Source organism: Cheilinus undulatus, linkage group 5, assembly GCF_018320785.1.
Source record: "Cheilinus undulatus linkage group 5, ASM1832078v1, whole genome shotgun sequence".
Classification (NCBI taxonomy): Eukaryota; Metazoa; Chordata; class Actinopteri; order Labriformes; family Labridae; genus Cheilinus; species Cheilinus undulatus.
The window spans coordinates 3,924,238-3,939,153 of NC_054869.1; the positions used below are offsets into that span (position 1 = coordinate 3,924,238).

The 14,916-nt window shown below is 39.2% G+C and overlaps 1 protein-coding gene across 1 annotated transcript in view; it reads left to right on the forward strand.

Moving 5' to 3' along the window:
* Positions 1-14,916, forward strand: part of LOC121509509 (protein mono-ADP-ribosyltransferase PARP14-like) — a 90,245-nt gene that overhangs the window by 45,915 nt on the left and 29,414 nt on the right. Inside the window, exons 12-18 of the mRNA XM_041786933.1 lie at positions 14-131; positions 588-824; positions 1,568-1,789; positions 10,012-10,126; positions 10,250-10,399; positions 10,515-10,577; positions 10,700-10,885. Coding sequence (XP_041642867.1) covers positions 14-131; positions 588-824; positions 1,568-1,789; positions 10,012-10,126; positions 10,250-10,399; positions 10,515-10,577; positions 10,700-10,885 — 1,091 coding nt within the window. The remainder of the gene's footprint in view (positions 1-13; positions 132-587; positions 825-1,567; positions 1,790-10,011; positions 10,127-10,249; positions 10,400-10,514; positions 10,578-10,699; positions 10,886-14,916) is intronic.

The following is a 14,916-nucleotide window of genomic DNA, read 5'->3' on the forward strand; positions in this document are numbered from 1 at the left end:
TTGTAAAGGTAAACAAACTCACAGTGATGATGTTTCATTCCTGGTTTGTGTGCAGGCCTGGGAGGATGGAGCAGACCACTCCTGAAGGTTTGAAGATTTCTTTGTTGAAGGGGAACATTCAGGACCAGATGGTGAGTGCTGAATCTGGGCCATCTATCAAATGCTTTCTATGGGACTTTTCCCAGATGAATGTGAAATACATCCATGCAGTGGATATTTAAACCAGTCGATCTGGATATAGATGACCATTTTTAACAGTTAAATGTATGCAAATATTTGAATGTATGCAAATATTTTAACAACAGACTCTCAGAAAAAAAAGTCAAAGACTGACTGACTTTAAAATTGCATTAATAGAACGTTAGAAAGAACTAAAGAACAGGTTGGGTAAATTTAATTCAGTGTCAGATTTAGTGCTAAAAGAGTTCTGCATGTAAAACAACATGTGAGTTTAAGTTTGTGCTGTTTTTATATATAATGTTATTGCTTTTCTTGACACAGTTTTCAGCATTTCTGACCAGAGTAATAACAGATCTTCCAATCTCTGATCCTTCCCCTCATTTATGCTGCTGGGTTTTGATCTGCAGACTCACGTCATCGTCAACACCATCTCAGAAGACATGAATCTGTCACAAGGAGCTGTTTCCAACGCCATCCTGCAGGCAGCTGGACCCGGCCTTCAGGATGCTGTTCGGTCTGAAGCTGGTGTGACCATGCTGCAGTACGGAGACGTCATCACCACCGACAGCTTCAACCTCATGTGCCGGAAGGTCTTTCATGTGGTTTGCCCCAGGTGGGACAATGGAGGCGGTGATGCAGAGGAGGTGAGGAGATGTAAACAAAAAGTTTGGGGATCTCTTTACATCTTTCTTTCTTTCTTCTTAACATATTTGTTGGAGACTAGAAGGTTGTTACTTATTAAATAGCTCAGTTCATCATGGCTCCTAATGACAACCAGACTCACTGCTGGTCTGCAGGGAGTCTTTCATATCTACAGGCTTGCAGGCAGCAGTTTAAGGATTGCCTATTAAGGACCATAGATCTAGGACCCGTGTTTTTAGCTTGAGTTGGCACAACTCTGATTAGGCAAAAAACTAAAGTTCACTTAAAGTGCTTTTTAATATTATTTGTCTTTTGCCTTATTTTATATAACTGTTTGATGTATGTTTAGCCATTTGTTTTTTCCATTAACATTATGACTGCTTGCTAAGTGCAGACTAAATAAGAATCTTTTTTTGGGTACAGACTATTGAATTCCTTTATTGTTTATTTTTACGTGTTTTAGTTTAACAATTTTGTCGTTCTACTAACTATATTTCTATAAAGAAACACCTCATTCTGAAGGAATTCTCTAATTGTCATCCATCACTCACTGTCATGAGTAGTAGCAAAAGCAAGAAATCTGAATTTTAAAGAATGCTCATAAACAGCGTGCATGTGTGCAAGCAAGGTCCTAGATTTACAGTCCTGAATCTGCGGCAGTGAAACGTATGCTGCCTGCAAACCTGCAGATACACCCTTCTATTTCATGCACAGTTTGACTTGTTTATGCTGCTTTTTGTCTCAGACGTTGGTAACTATCATCAGATATTGTCTGGGGGAGGCTGAGAAGCTCAAGATGGCATCGCTGTCCTTCCCAGCCATCGGCACCGGAAACCTGCGCTTCCCCAGAGACGTGGTGTCAAGAGTCCTGCTGAGAGAGATCCACGCTTTCAGCAGCAGAGAAACTCCACAACATCTGAGAGAGGTGGTCATCATAGTCCACCCAACTGACAGTCAAACTGTGGAGGTGAGTTTTTATCTTCTGGAATTTACAACCATGAATGTGTGGACATAACTGTTATGAATATGTAATATTTCTATTTTATAACATCTTTGGGCAGGGCAGAGGAGGAGGAGGGTGTTCATCTATAATGGGCAAAAATCTGGAAAATCTTTGTTTTTTAAAGTACTACTGTAGCAGTCTTTTATTAAACTTATCTCCCTGCAGGGGCATGTGAGGATTTGGTTGGCTTTTGGGAAGAGGAATTTGGGAATTAGACAAAATAGATTCATTTATGTTAATTTGCTGTTTTACTTTAAAATTATTTCAATTTTTTGACTCAGAACATGGCTCCACAAATAAAATTGTTAATGTACAGCAACTCTGTGACCCTAAAGTTGTTTTTTTTTTTGGGGGGGGGGTTTGGCTGATTATTGAGTTTTACTGCTAAATACTAAAATAACAATAATGCAGGAGGTTGCATCACAGGCTCACTCACTCTCTCTCTTCATTATGCTCTATTCATACCTCAGAGATTTTAAAACAAGATTTTAGTGGAAACAGTGGAAATTGTGTCTTTATCTCTGGACCCATTCCTCCACTTTCCTCCATTGGAACCACCTTATCAAACTGACTAATCGAACAGCGAAGTACCCACTATCTCCCTTCAGTTCCTCAAGGTCCACAAAAAAAACTCACCAGCTACACCTTGTGGCCTGTTACTGCCACTCATCCAATGTCCCACACAGTCACCTCACTCTGAGCATGTAGCACACCTCTCTGAGAATAAAAAGTGCATTTTTGGTCCTAGAAGTACTAATATGCCAGTGAGGGTGTCTGTTAGAACAACTAAGGTTACTCTAACACAGTGGTAGTCAACCTTATTCTACCAAAGAGCCACATTGTCTAGAAAAAATTTTAGTGAGAGCCACAATTCAAACCCGAAATGTAAGGTAGATAATAGATGAGTTAATCTGTAGTTGAAATGAAATAAAACTGTGGATTTGTGGATAATTATGAGGTTAATGTGATGCAAATGTCTGTATAGTGTCAGAAGAACCAGTCTGTCACTGATAATGAGCATGTATTTATTTTATCTATCACTGACATCAGGCTAAAACCTTGTATCTCAATTTTTCATGATTTTAATTTGTTTTTATAAATCATATTTATATCATTTTATAAATTATACATTTTTCATTCCCTGAAAAGTGGTCATTTTAGAGATACCAGTCTTTGGCCCAGCACCAGCGTTATAAAAGTTCACTTGGCCTAAAGACTTTTGTAGATAATAGAATGTGCTGAGTTTGAGCTCTGAGATGCTTTTCAAAGAAAATGATGAATGATGGTTGGCTATTTGGGTATTTATATCTCACATTGGGGCATTTACTGGAGTTCTGTGACTTTATTGACATAAAAGAGATGCTTTATCATTTTTTTCTGCTCATTTTTAATGCTTTAGTCAAAGGGGGGGGGCTCATGTTGGTCTTTGCCCTGGGCCTCAAATGACTAAAACCAGCCCTGCCTCACACCTGCAGCTCTCCAGACACATCGTTTCACCCTGCCTCATTTCGGAGCTTTGGTTTTATATTTCTGCTCTTTTGACAATATTTATGATCATTAGTGCATTAAAGATCAAATAAAACACCCACTTTTGGACAACTTTCACTGGATACTAGATATGACGTTATCTCCACATGTGATCCGTGTGAGTTATGCTCGTTGATGATGCACATCGGCGTAATTGTCATAAGATCTGGGTGTGAGAGAGCATCGGCAGGATGTGGCTGGAGAAAAAGTTAAAACGAGGAAATGGGAAGCTTCAGTTTGAACATATGACAGCACACCTCAATGCAGGGGTTGGGCTGGACTTTTTTGTTGTCGGTCACTCCTTTAAAATCCTGCTGGATCCATCCTGACACAGAGCTTCATACAGCACACACTCATGCGTTACAGCGCAGAGACAAGCTGGAGAGATGGAGAACAACTTTCTAATTCTGTCTCTGTTACGACCTGTGAGTAGGTTACAAACGTTTGCCTTTATCTGTTAGATTTCCATGACTGATATCATGGAAACTACAGTGTTAAAGTGAGGTTTCAGAGAGAGAGAGGGTGGGGGTGAGCGAGCAAGAGAGAATAAAGCAACAGGCGCTGATCTGAATCATCATTCACCCATCACTCTGTTATATTTCCATGGTTGATATCCACATGATAAATGAGCAAACTTTGGTGTTTAAAGTGAGGTTTCAGTGAAGAGCAAGCGAGGTGGAAGCAGCGGGAACTGTTTTGAATCATCATTCGTCTTGGACACATACGAAATTTCACATAAAATTGAAGCTGTTATGAGAAAAAAATGGGAAATAAAACGACAATTTCGGCATCAGCGTGCAGACATGGTTAGAACAACATGAAACAGGCTCATTGTGCAAAGACCTCTGCATGCTGACCCATGTACTGAAGACCTTAACACCTGCAGCAGCAGCCTCTTAGTGCTGTCAGCACGGAGACCGACACGCTTTCATTAATCTATGATGTTGAGATCAGTGAGAGAGCCCACTGGCTACAAGATTATTAATAGATTAAATAACCTCCTTGATAGTCCATGTGTGCAAAATGGAAATGGTGCATCTGTCTGAGTGTGCGCTCTTCTCTTACACACGCTCCTCCGTCGAGCGCATCCGACGGTCATGATATATGGATTTAAAATAATAACAGAGCCGCAACTGGTCACTAAAGAGCCACATGCGGCTCGCGAGCCGCGGGTTGAGTAACAGAACTGTTAATTACTCCAATCTACACAATGTTGCTTGGCTGCTACCTACAGGTATCTCAACAAATATTGATACTAAGACTGACAATGATTTTACTCTGACTCCTTTTGAATTCAACTCACGCAGGCATGGGATGGGGATACTGTGTTTAAATTTTAGGAGTTTATTGCCAAAAATAATAATAATAATAACTTTATTTATATAGCACTTTTAAAAACAGTTGTTTACAAAGTGCTTTACACACAACAAGAGTAAAAACTCGGGGAAAAATAAACATCAACAATCAGAGCAGAGTAAGAGCTCTGTAAAATCAAACAGGAAGGGAAGAACATAACGTGAACATAGAGGAAAAATAACAAAAATGAAAATGACACAAGTAGATCTAGAATGACAGTTACAGTACGTAGATTATAAAATCTAAAATGTAATGGAGTCAGTAAAAAAAAAGATTCCTATGATAGTATTCCGAAAGATATGGTACAATGTGGGAGAAGGATAGTGTTAAATACATATATTCAAACAAACAACTTAACAAATACATGAAGATAATGATGACATCACATCAGTAGGTATAAAACAAAGATAGGATTCAAGACAGAAATGTAGTAGAAATGAGAACAGATAAGTAAAATTTAGGTAGGTAAACAAATAAGGCCACTCGATCCTATCAAACGCCTGTCTTGCATCCAGAGACAAAAGCACTGTATCCCTGGTATCATTTTTACAGTGAATTATGTTCAGGACTCTTCTAATGTTATGAAATCCTTGATGACTTTGCACGAACCCATTCTGATCATTATGAACCAAATTAGGAATGTGTGATCTAATCTTTTTGCAAGAACTTTACACAGTATTTTTGTATCGACCCCCATGAGGCTAACAGGCCTGTACGAGGAGTAATCAGTAGGCTTTTTATTGGGTTTTAACATAAGAACTATCGTAGCTTATCTTAAAGTTGGGGGTAAGATACTGTTATTTAATGACTCATTAAACATAGTCAAAATTGGGATTACTAATTGATTTTGAAAAATTTTGTAAAACTTGATAGGCAGGCCGTCTGGGCCTGGAGCCTTGCCTGAATTAATGCTTTTAATAGCTTGCAATAGCTCTTGTACAGTGATGTCACTATCTAAATCCCCCTTGACCTCCTCTGTAACAGTTTGAAATTGGAGATGATTAAGAAAGGCATCTCTATCAGTAGGGGTGGAGGAGCATTCTGAACTGTACAATGATTGGTAAAATTCCTTAAACGCCTCATTTATATATTGTAGGTCGTTTGTAATATCTCTTGATTGTGTCGATATGCTATTAACAGCCCTTTCAGTTTCCAATGTTTCAATTCTCCATGTTAACAGTTTACCAGCCTTTTCACCCTGGTCATAAAAGGTCTGGTTCAAACACAGTAAACTTTTTGCTTCTCTATCAGCTGTTAATTTATTGTATTCCTTTCTTAAAATTACTAAAATTTTTTGTTTTTCAGGGTCTTCTCTCTTATTTGTGTCAGTTTCTAAGGATTTTATTTGTTTTTCCAATTTAGTAATGCCTTCCCTCTGTTTTTTGTTTTTTGAACTTGTAAAACTAAAAATTTCCCCTCTAATGTATGCTTTGAATGCTTCCCATCTTATGCATACATTTGTTTGGTCAGTATTCACCTCAAAGTTAACATATACCTTATTCTCTACATATATGACAAATTCTGGGTTTTGAAGCCATCTTCCTTGTAGACACCAATTAGGGTGAGACCGTGTAAGTTTATCTATGTGTACAGATATTGAGATAGGGGAATGGTTGCTAATGACTATACAATCATACCAACAATTTCTAATTTTGGACACCAGTTCTTGTGACACCAAGAAATAATCAGTGTGAGATCTGGACTTGTGGATACCTGAGGAGCACGAGTATTCTACTTTATTTGGATTGAGTTCCCTCCAAATTTCAGTTAGATTCAAGTTTGTCATGTATTGTAGTTAGGGGTGTGACGAGACTCTTATCTCACGAGACGAGACGAGATTTGGGCCCAAGAGACACAAGACGAGACGAGATTTTACACTTTTTTGAATTTTGGAAAAAATAGATGGGTAGATAATATATCCTTCATACAACTGAAAGTCATAACTGCAAAGCATTCAAGTCTATTCAGAAATGTTTAAACTAACTGCTCTTGCACTGAATAGGCTTTAAATGCTTACAGTTTATCTTGTCTAACTCTGACTTAAACTGTACATTTTAATGCTCTTCAAATCAAACCTTTCATTTTAATAGTCTACCAAATTTTTATTTTACTACACTATACACTCATTGCCACAATTACAATAATTATAATTAAAGCATTTAGATAATTTTGAAAGTACTTTAAACACTGTTTACAACAGACTGAGATATAAAGAGCTGCATCAGTGAAATCAAACTATTTCTCATCCTCTTTAAGGACATCCATATTTAAAACACTCAAGAGAAATATTCCTGTAAATAACACGTTTGCTGTAATGTAAAGAAATAGATTATTTGATAGTTTTTGTGCACTTTTTGTTCATATGAGCTCTGACAGTGTTGGACATGACACACAGATGAGCGTGTGTGGGTGTGTGTGTGTATGTGTGTCTCTGCTCTGCCTGTCAGACAACAAGCAGGGCGCGTTTATATTGGGCTAAAACTGCAGGCTTGGAGCGAACAGTGGACTCTGTGGCGCTGAAAGAGAGTTCGTTTGGCTGAGTTTACCGCTGAAGTATACAACCGCCTGTTGCGCTGCTTATGTTAATCTTCTGATTATTGATCAGCCAACAGCTGATGGATGTGTGGCTGACAGACGGTGAGACGAGGAAGGAGACATGACGAAGAAGCGCAGAAACAAAGTTACAAACTCACAGATACCGGCACTAAGATCGGTCCGCGCACAAACACGAACTAATTTAACACTAAATTCTCCTGATGGAGGCTGCATGGAAGCTACATTTCATCATTTTGGACCGTTATGATGAACTTATTACGCACTGACGGATCATGTGGGGCCCTAAGAAGCGCAGGCGGAGGAGGGGGATGGAGTGTGATCTGAATAGGTCACGGATCAGCTCCGTTTCTTCTTTAGCTCTCCCACCAACAGTTTTATAGTGTCCAGGGCATCTTTGTGATCTTTTATAACCAGATAGGTATAGTTTTCTGTAAGGGAGCTGCTGCTCCAAGTGTCTGCGCAATATTGATCTCGCGAGACGGATTTTTCCTCGATGAGAAATCTCATGACGTTTTGATCTCGCGAGATCTCATGGCACGAGATCTCGTCACACCCCTAATTGTAGTATTGTTGTTTTTTATGGGAATCCAATTTAGTGGAACAATCTAACAAGGGGTTCAAATTACAATTAAAATCTCCACCAGTAATATTTAGGCCATATAATGAGGACAAGGTTAAAAAGAAATTCTCAAAAATTTTGGATTGTCCTCATTAGGCCTATAAATACTAACCAGATTCAATGCGAGAGAGATTACCCTGAGCAATTACAAATGTACCTTGAGGATCCTGAATAGTTTTAGTAAGCTGGAAAGGAATCGTTTTGTGGATAAGAATTAGGACCCCTGATTACTAAAAGTCGCATGTATAACTTGACCCGGCCAACTACGTCATACACGTTCAATTTCAGCAACTGTAATATGAGTTTCCTGGATAAATATTATTTTAGAGTGTGGCTCTTAAGCCTGTTCATAACCTGCTTCAATTTAGATAACATATTGATTTACCTGACATTCCAGCATGTAATTCCTAAATCATACATGTTAGAGCTTTCATAGACTTAAGTCCAATGAGATAACCACATTGAGTGTGACGACAAAAAATAAAACAAATAAATAATATATACAAAGAAAAACTCTGACATATAAAAACACTCGAAAAACCCTTTAAATCCCAACCCCATTCCCTTACTTAAACTACATTGTAAACATTGTAAACATTGTAAGGGCAAATGCCAGTCCACAAAAGTGAGGAGTGGTTGAACAGTGCAGGCACGTCTCTCAGGCACCCTGTGTGGCCCCTCCCACCACTGCATCATAACAACTGTGTTATCTGACAATACTAAATGTCCTAGTGTAATAAAATGCTAAGCATTTTAATACATCAGTCTCAATATAGGTGCATAACATAAAGTGTCCACCAAATCTGGTAGTTATAACTCAAATACAGAAAGAAAAGAAAATATTCATCAAATATACTATATACCTATGCCTATACGTTACTAACAGTAAATACAATTCAAGTACTATGCACCCATTTTATTGACCACGTAAATTCTACTGAAGTTCAGCAGTCATGGTCATTTAGAACAAAATTAGTTCAGCAAGAAGTCCTCGGCCTTTTCTTTGTAGAGATGTAGAGAAGAGGACTATTTTTACTGTTGTGAAGAATCCTCATCTTGCATGGATGCAGTTGGAATCCGCGGAAAGAGCCAGCTTCGATCAACTTTTTCTTCACTGTGTTGAATTGGCTGTGGGTTTTCTGAAAAATCTTGTGCATATAAGCTCTTATGGTCCTCGTGAGTGATAGCACGCTGCATGGCTGTGTGAAACACAAACTCACGGTCTTGAAAGCACAGGAAACGAATAAGTACTGCTCTGTTTTGATCCGGTCTTGGTCTTGCCGTGTGCAATATGCCTTTTCCAGAGTGAACGACTTGTTGGTGGCATCAAGTCCCAGCCAAAGCGGCATCATGTGTTGAATGTAGTTAAGCATAGGCCGAGTGCCTTCAGCGCCCTTGGGAAGTCCCACTAGTCTTAGGTGTTTTCTCTGCCTGCGGTTCTCCAAATCCTCCGTCTTTGACTCCAAGTAGGCAATTCGCTTTGTAGCAGCAGCAAACTCCGATTTCACACTTTCCAAACCATCTTTGGTAACTCCAATGCGGCTGTCAGCTTCTGTTAGCCATGTAGCATTAGCAGAGATGTCCTGCTTAAAATCAGCAAAACTCCCTTGCACTGCAGTCATCTCGGTTATGCGTTCTACAAGTTAGCCGAGCTTGCCTCTAAAACTGACGATAGTATCCATCTTGGTGTTCATTGAAGTGATATCGGTGCACAATGACTGCAGCTCACTTAGCCCAGTAGCTAGGTCGCTCCATGAATTGGCCATGCTGTCTTTAGCATCAGTGGCTAGCGCAGTTGGCGCAGAAGTAATTTTCGACTTCTGAGAGTTGCATGACCTGGAGCTAATGTCACAGTCCTTAACTGTTGTTTGTTTAGACATCTTGTGGACGTGGTAAGAAGTGTCAATTACAAGGACTTTGTAAACTTTAAGGAGAGTTGTGCGGAGCACCCACACTAAGCGGCCATCTTGTTAAGCAGCTCCACAGCCCCCCCCTAAGCACACTAGTTAGTGTTTTTGAATCTTGTCCAGTCCATAAACAAGCATGAAGATTTCAGTCTCTCCTCTACAAGGGTTAAGTGACTCTGAACACTTTAAGCTGATAATGTTTCATATCTTTTGTTTTCCAGTGTTTCACCAGAGACTTCAAAGGTCAGGCCAGTCAGAGAAACTTTGAACATGATGCCCAAGAGTTTAACGAGTCACCAGGTGGGCAATCAGCCAGCCAATCACAGCAGTCCTCAGGTAAGAAGACTCAAACACTTCATAATAAATGTATTGAACTGAGCTATTAATGATTCATAAGTGTTTTGGGACATGAATGATGACAATGATGAGTGATGAGCTCTGTGTCTGTTTGTGTGTAAGCCTCCTTCAGTCAGGTGTCATCTCCCTCCCTCGGCGTGTACATGATGCAGATGCAGACACTCACCCTCGAGGTCTCATCAGGAGACATCACCAAGGAGACGTGTGATGTCATCATCAATGCCTCCAATTCAACGTTCAACCTTCAATCAGGTAACTTTTCCTCCTCTTGATTCTTCACAGTGAATCTCACTTGTTGTCTAAATGTAACATCTAGCTCACAGCAGCATCTTTAATCAGACTTTTGCTCTTTTTCATGAAATCTCAGGAGTTTCTAAGGCGATCTTAGACAGTGCTGGGATAAGCGTTCAGCAGGAGTGTGCACAAATAGGTATGAAGCTGGAGTTTTTAGAACTTGTCTCATAATGTCCATTTGAATATCTCCTGACTGCACCAGAAAATTATTGTACAATCTGAATGCCAGGAGGGTGTGTGTTTGTTTCCTCTCTGCAGTGGGAGCTCCTGGTTACCAGCCTAGTTCAATGATCATGACCTCGGGAGGTCAGCTACCGTGCACGAAGATCATCCATGTTGCTGGGCAGAACGACCCCATGAAGATTCAAGAAATAGTTTACTGTGTGCTGAAGATTTGTGACGAGCACAAGTTCAAGTCTGTGGCTTTCCCAGCTTTGGGGACAGGTCAGTGCAAAACAAACCAATATGACCTTCTCTTCATGTATTTGTTATTTTATATAACCTTTATTTAACCAGGTTAGTCCCATTGAGATCAACAATCAATTTTTGTCAGGGAGACCTGACCAAGAATGACAGCAATACACAGTTTCATCAAATAATACACTTAGACTCATACAGTACACATAAAGTGATAGAAAACAATTACAAGTCATCAATTAAAGCAGTAACATTCAGACAGTTTGAATTCAAAATTTTCACTGCAGTTTTAAAAAGATTCAGTGACACCAAGTTTTGCTGTTTAAACTAATACTGCAGATTGTTCCAAGCAAAAGGGTCTGAAAACCTAAAAGCTTTGTTTCCCACATCAGTTCGGACTCTGGGAACAACAAATTGCACAAAGTTCAATGATCTCAGGTTGTGTAATCCATCTTTCAAGATTAAAAACGAGGAGAGATACACAGGAATTTTGCAGATGGCTTTGTATATGAACACGTACCAATATCCAAGACGAAGTGTGCTTAAAGAAGGCCAACTGACTTTAGAATATAAAGTACAATGGTATGTCAGAAATCCACAGTAAGTAATAAATCTCAGAGCTCCATACACTAAAATATGAAGACTCTGAGCAGAGGCATTCATGTACAAAACATCACCATAATCAAGAAAAGTTAAAAGAGTAGACTTGACCAGTCTCTTTTAGACATGAAAGACAAACAGGACATTAAACCTTCAGTTTTTTAGTAATGGACACATTTTCTTTGAGTAAAATCCCCAAATATGTAAGAGAAGATACAAGCTCAATTTCTTGACAGTCTTTGGTAACAATTTTCTTAGGCCGGCCACACACTACAAGATTTCAAGCCCGATTTTAGGGAAGATGTTAACAACATGAGTTTAGTTTTATCCACATTTAAACAAGCTACAGCTGGCTAAGCTGATCTTGGACTAGATCAGAAGCACCCTGAAGATTTGCAAAAGCTTGTGCAGGCATAGGTGAACAGCAGTAAATTACAGTATCATCAGCATAGAAATGAAAGCATTTGGAACATTCTGTCCAAGGCAATTGATGTAAATTATAAATAAAAGTGGTCCCAAAACTGAACCTTGAGGTGCCCCCTTGTGAATTTGTAGTACCTGTGATGTGACACCCTCTGACTAAACAGCCTGGGTTCTACTAGTAAGATAGTTTGCTAACCTGATGGCATGCTCTGAGAACCCAGAAGCCTTAAGATAATCTAATAGGATACTGTGATTCACAGTGTCAAAAGCCTTAGAAGAATCAATAAAAAGAGACAGACAACACTGTTTGTTGTCTAAAGCTTCTAAGATATCATTAATCACTTTCATTGCAGCAGTGGTAGTGCAGTGTGTTTTTTTTTTCTTTGAAAGCCTGACTGAAAAGAAGACAGAATGGAATTAGAAGCCAGGTAACCTTTCACCTGGTCACTGACCAAGGACTGGAGTACTTATGGCAATACAGAAAGTTTTGATATCGGTCTGTAATTATTTAAGACTACTGAATCACCTCCTTTGAAAAGGGGGATTACAAAGGCTGCTTTCAAACATCAGGGATTTTATTATCACTTAAAGTGAAATTACAGATGTGACAGTGGTTCGGCAATAAAATCGTCAATAGTAAAAAACGTTAATGTCCCTGTTCATATGTAAGTGTACACCACAGCGAGCCAGCCACAGACAATACCCCACCCTACTGATGGTGATAATACAGTCCAGGATTTAAACTCCTCAGATAGAAAAATGCAGTGGTCTAAGCGGACTGGACATCAGAGGCAGATCACAGAACGTTCATTACAACCACAGGAGACTTGACTTGGCTTGGACTCATGACCAAAGACTTGAGACTTGACTTGGACTTGCAAAAAATGACTTGTGTGTATCTCTGAATTCAATAAATCTATTTTATTTGTCACCCTATGACCATCAGCAATAATACTACACCGCGTTCCACATTATTATGCAAACGACGTTTTTCTCTGATTTTCTAAATATCAATGCAAATGACAGTCATAATATTTTTCAAGTCATCAACAGTTAGAGTATAATTCAAATGTTTTTTGAACAAACTTCATAATGATAACTATTATTTTTTAAAAAATAAAAACCTCAAAATGCACTTTTCCACATGTTCCACATTATTAAGCAGGCCACAGGTTTCAGCAATATGGGAAAGAAAAAGGATCTCTGCTGCTGAAAAGTGTCAAATAGTGTAATGCCTTGGACAAGGAATGAAAACATTCGATATTTCAGGAAAAATTAAGCATGATCATCGTACTGTGAAGAAATTTGTGGCTGATTCAGAGCACAGATGGGTTCATGCAGATAAAGACATAATGAGGAAGGTTTCTGACAGACAAATACATCAGATTGAGAGAGCAGATGCTAAAATGCCATTACAAAGCAGCAAACAAGTATTTGAAGCTGCTGGTGCCTCTGGAGTCCCACCAACCTTAAGGTGTAGGATCCTCCAGAGGCTTGCAGTCGTGTATAAACCTACTATTCAGCCCCCCTAACCAATGCTCACAAGCAGAAACGGTTGCAGTGGGCCCAGAAATACATGAAGACTCATTTTCAAACAGTCTTGTTGACTGATGAGTGCCGTGCAACCCTGGATGGTCCAGATGGAGGAGTAGTGGATGGTTGGTGGATGGCCACCATGTCCCAATGAGGCCGGGACGTCAACAAGGAGGGGGCGGAGTCATGTTTGGGCCGGAATCATGAGGAGAGAGCTGATTGGCCCTTTTAGGGTCCCTGAAGGTGTGAAAATGATCTCGGCAAAGTATATAGAGTTTGTGACTGACCACTTTCTTCCATGGTACAAAAAGAGAATCGTGCCTTCTGTAGCAAATTTTTCTTCAAGCATGACAATGCTCCATCTCATGCTGCAAAGAATCCCTCTGTGTCATTGGCTGCTATGGGCATAAAAGGAGAGAAACTCATGGTGTGGCCCCCATCCTCCCCTGACCTCAACCCTACTGAGAACCTTTGGAGCATCCTCAAGCTAAAGATCTATGAGGGTGGGAGGCAGTTCACATCAAAACAGCAGCTCTGGGAGGATATTCTGACATCCTGCAAAAAATTTTTAGCAGAAACTCTCCAAAAACTCACAAGTTCAATGGATGCAAGAATAGTGAAGGTGATATCAAAGAAGGGCTCCTATGTTAACATGGAACTTGTCCTGTTAAGATGTTCTTGATTGAAATAGCTTTGATTTCAGTAAATATGACGCCCTGATGCTGCAATTTCTACAAATGACCATTTTCAGTTCTATACAACCCATAAAATGTTTTAAAAAGCTGTTGTGCTTTATAATGAGAAACAGTGCATTTTGAGGTTTTTTTTTAAAATAATTTTTGTCATTATGAAGTTTGTTCAAAAACATTTGAATTATGCTCTAATGGCTGATGACTTAAAAAATATTCTGACTGTCATTTGCATTAATATTTAGGAAAATCAGAGAAAAATATCATTTGCATAATAATGTGGAACGCGGTGTAGCTGGGAGGTCAACACATTTACATTTATTAGATAGAGTTTTGATTGTGCTCCAGACCTTCTTTGGATTTTTAAGACTTTTTGTTGTTGAAGAAAAGTAAAACTCAGCGCTGGTTTTTCGAACTGCAGATGAAAATGCATTTCTTAGCTGAAAGGAGACCAAATCAGACTGTTTTCCTGATTTCTGTGCTCTGGCTTAGGCAGAGTTATGCTGATGAAGCAGGTCTGATAGTTCACCAGAAAACTACGGATTTTCCACGCCCTTTCGGCGCATGTTTATTTCAATTTCAATAAAAGCATCATGAAATAATTCCAGGCAAGTTCTAAGTCATCAAAAAGGGCAATTCTGTCCCAGCTAAAGCTACACAGATCATGCAAGAAAGCCTGTTCAGCAATTGTTTTTATATCACGTTTTTCAATAAAACGAGGGATACTCTTCTGTATCTTTGTATCCCAGACAACACCTATCATACAATGATCACTGACATGGTTTGGAAAAACACAAAAACAAACACATTTAC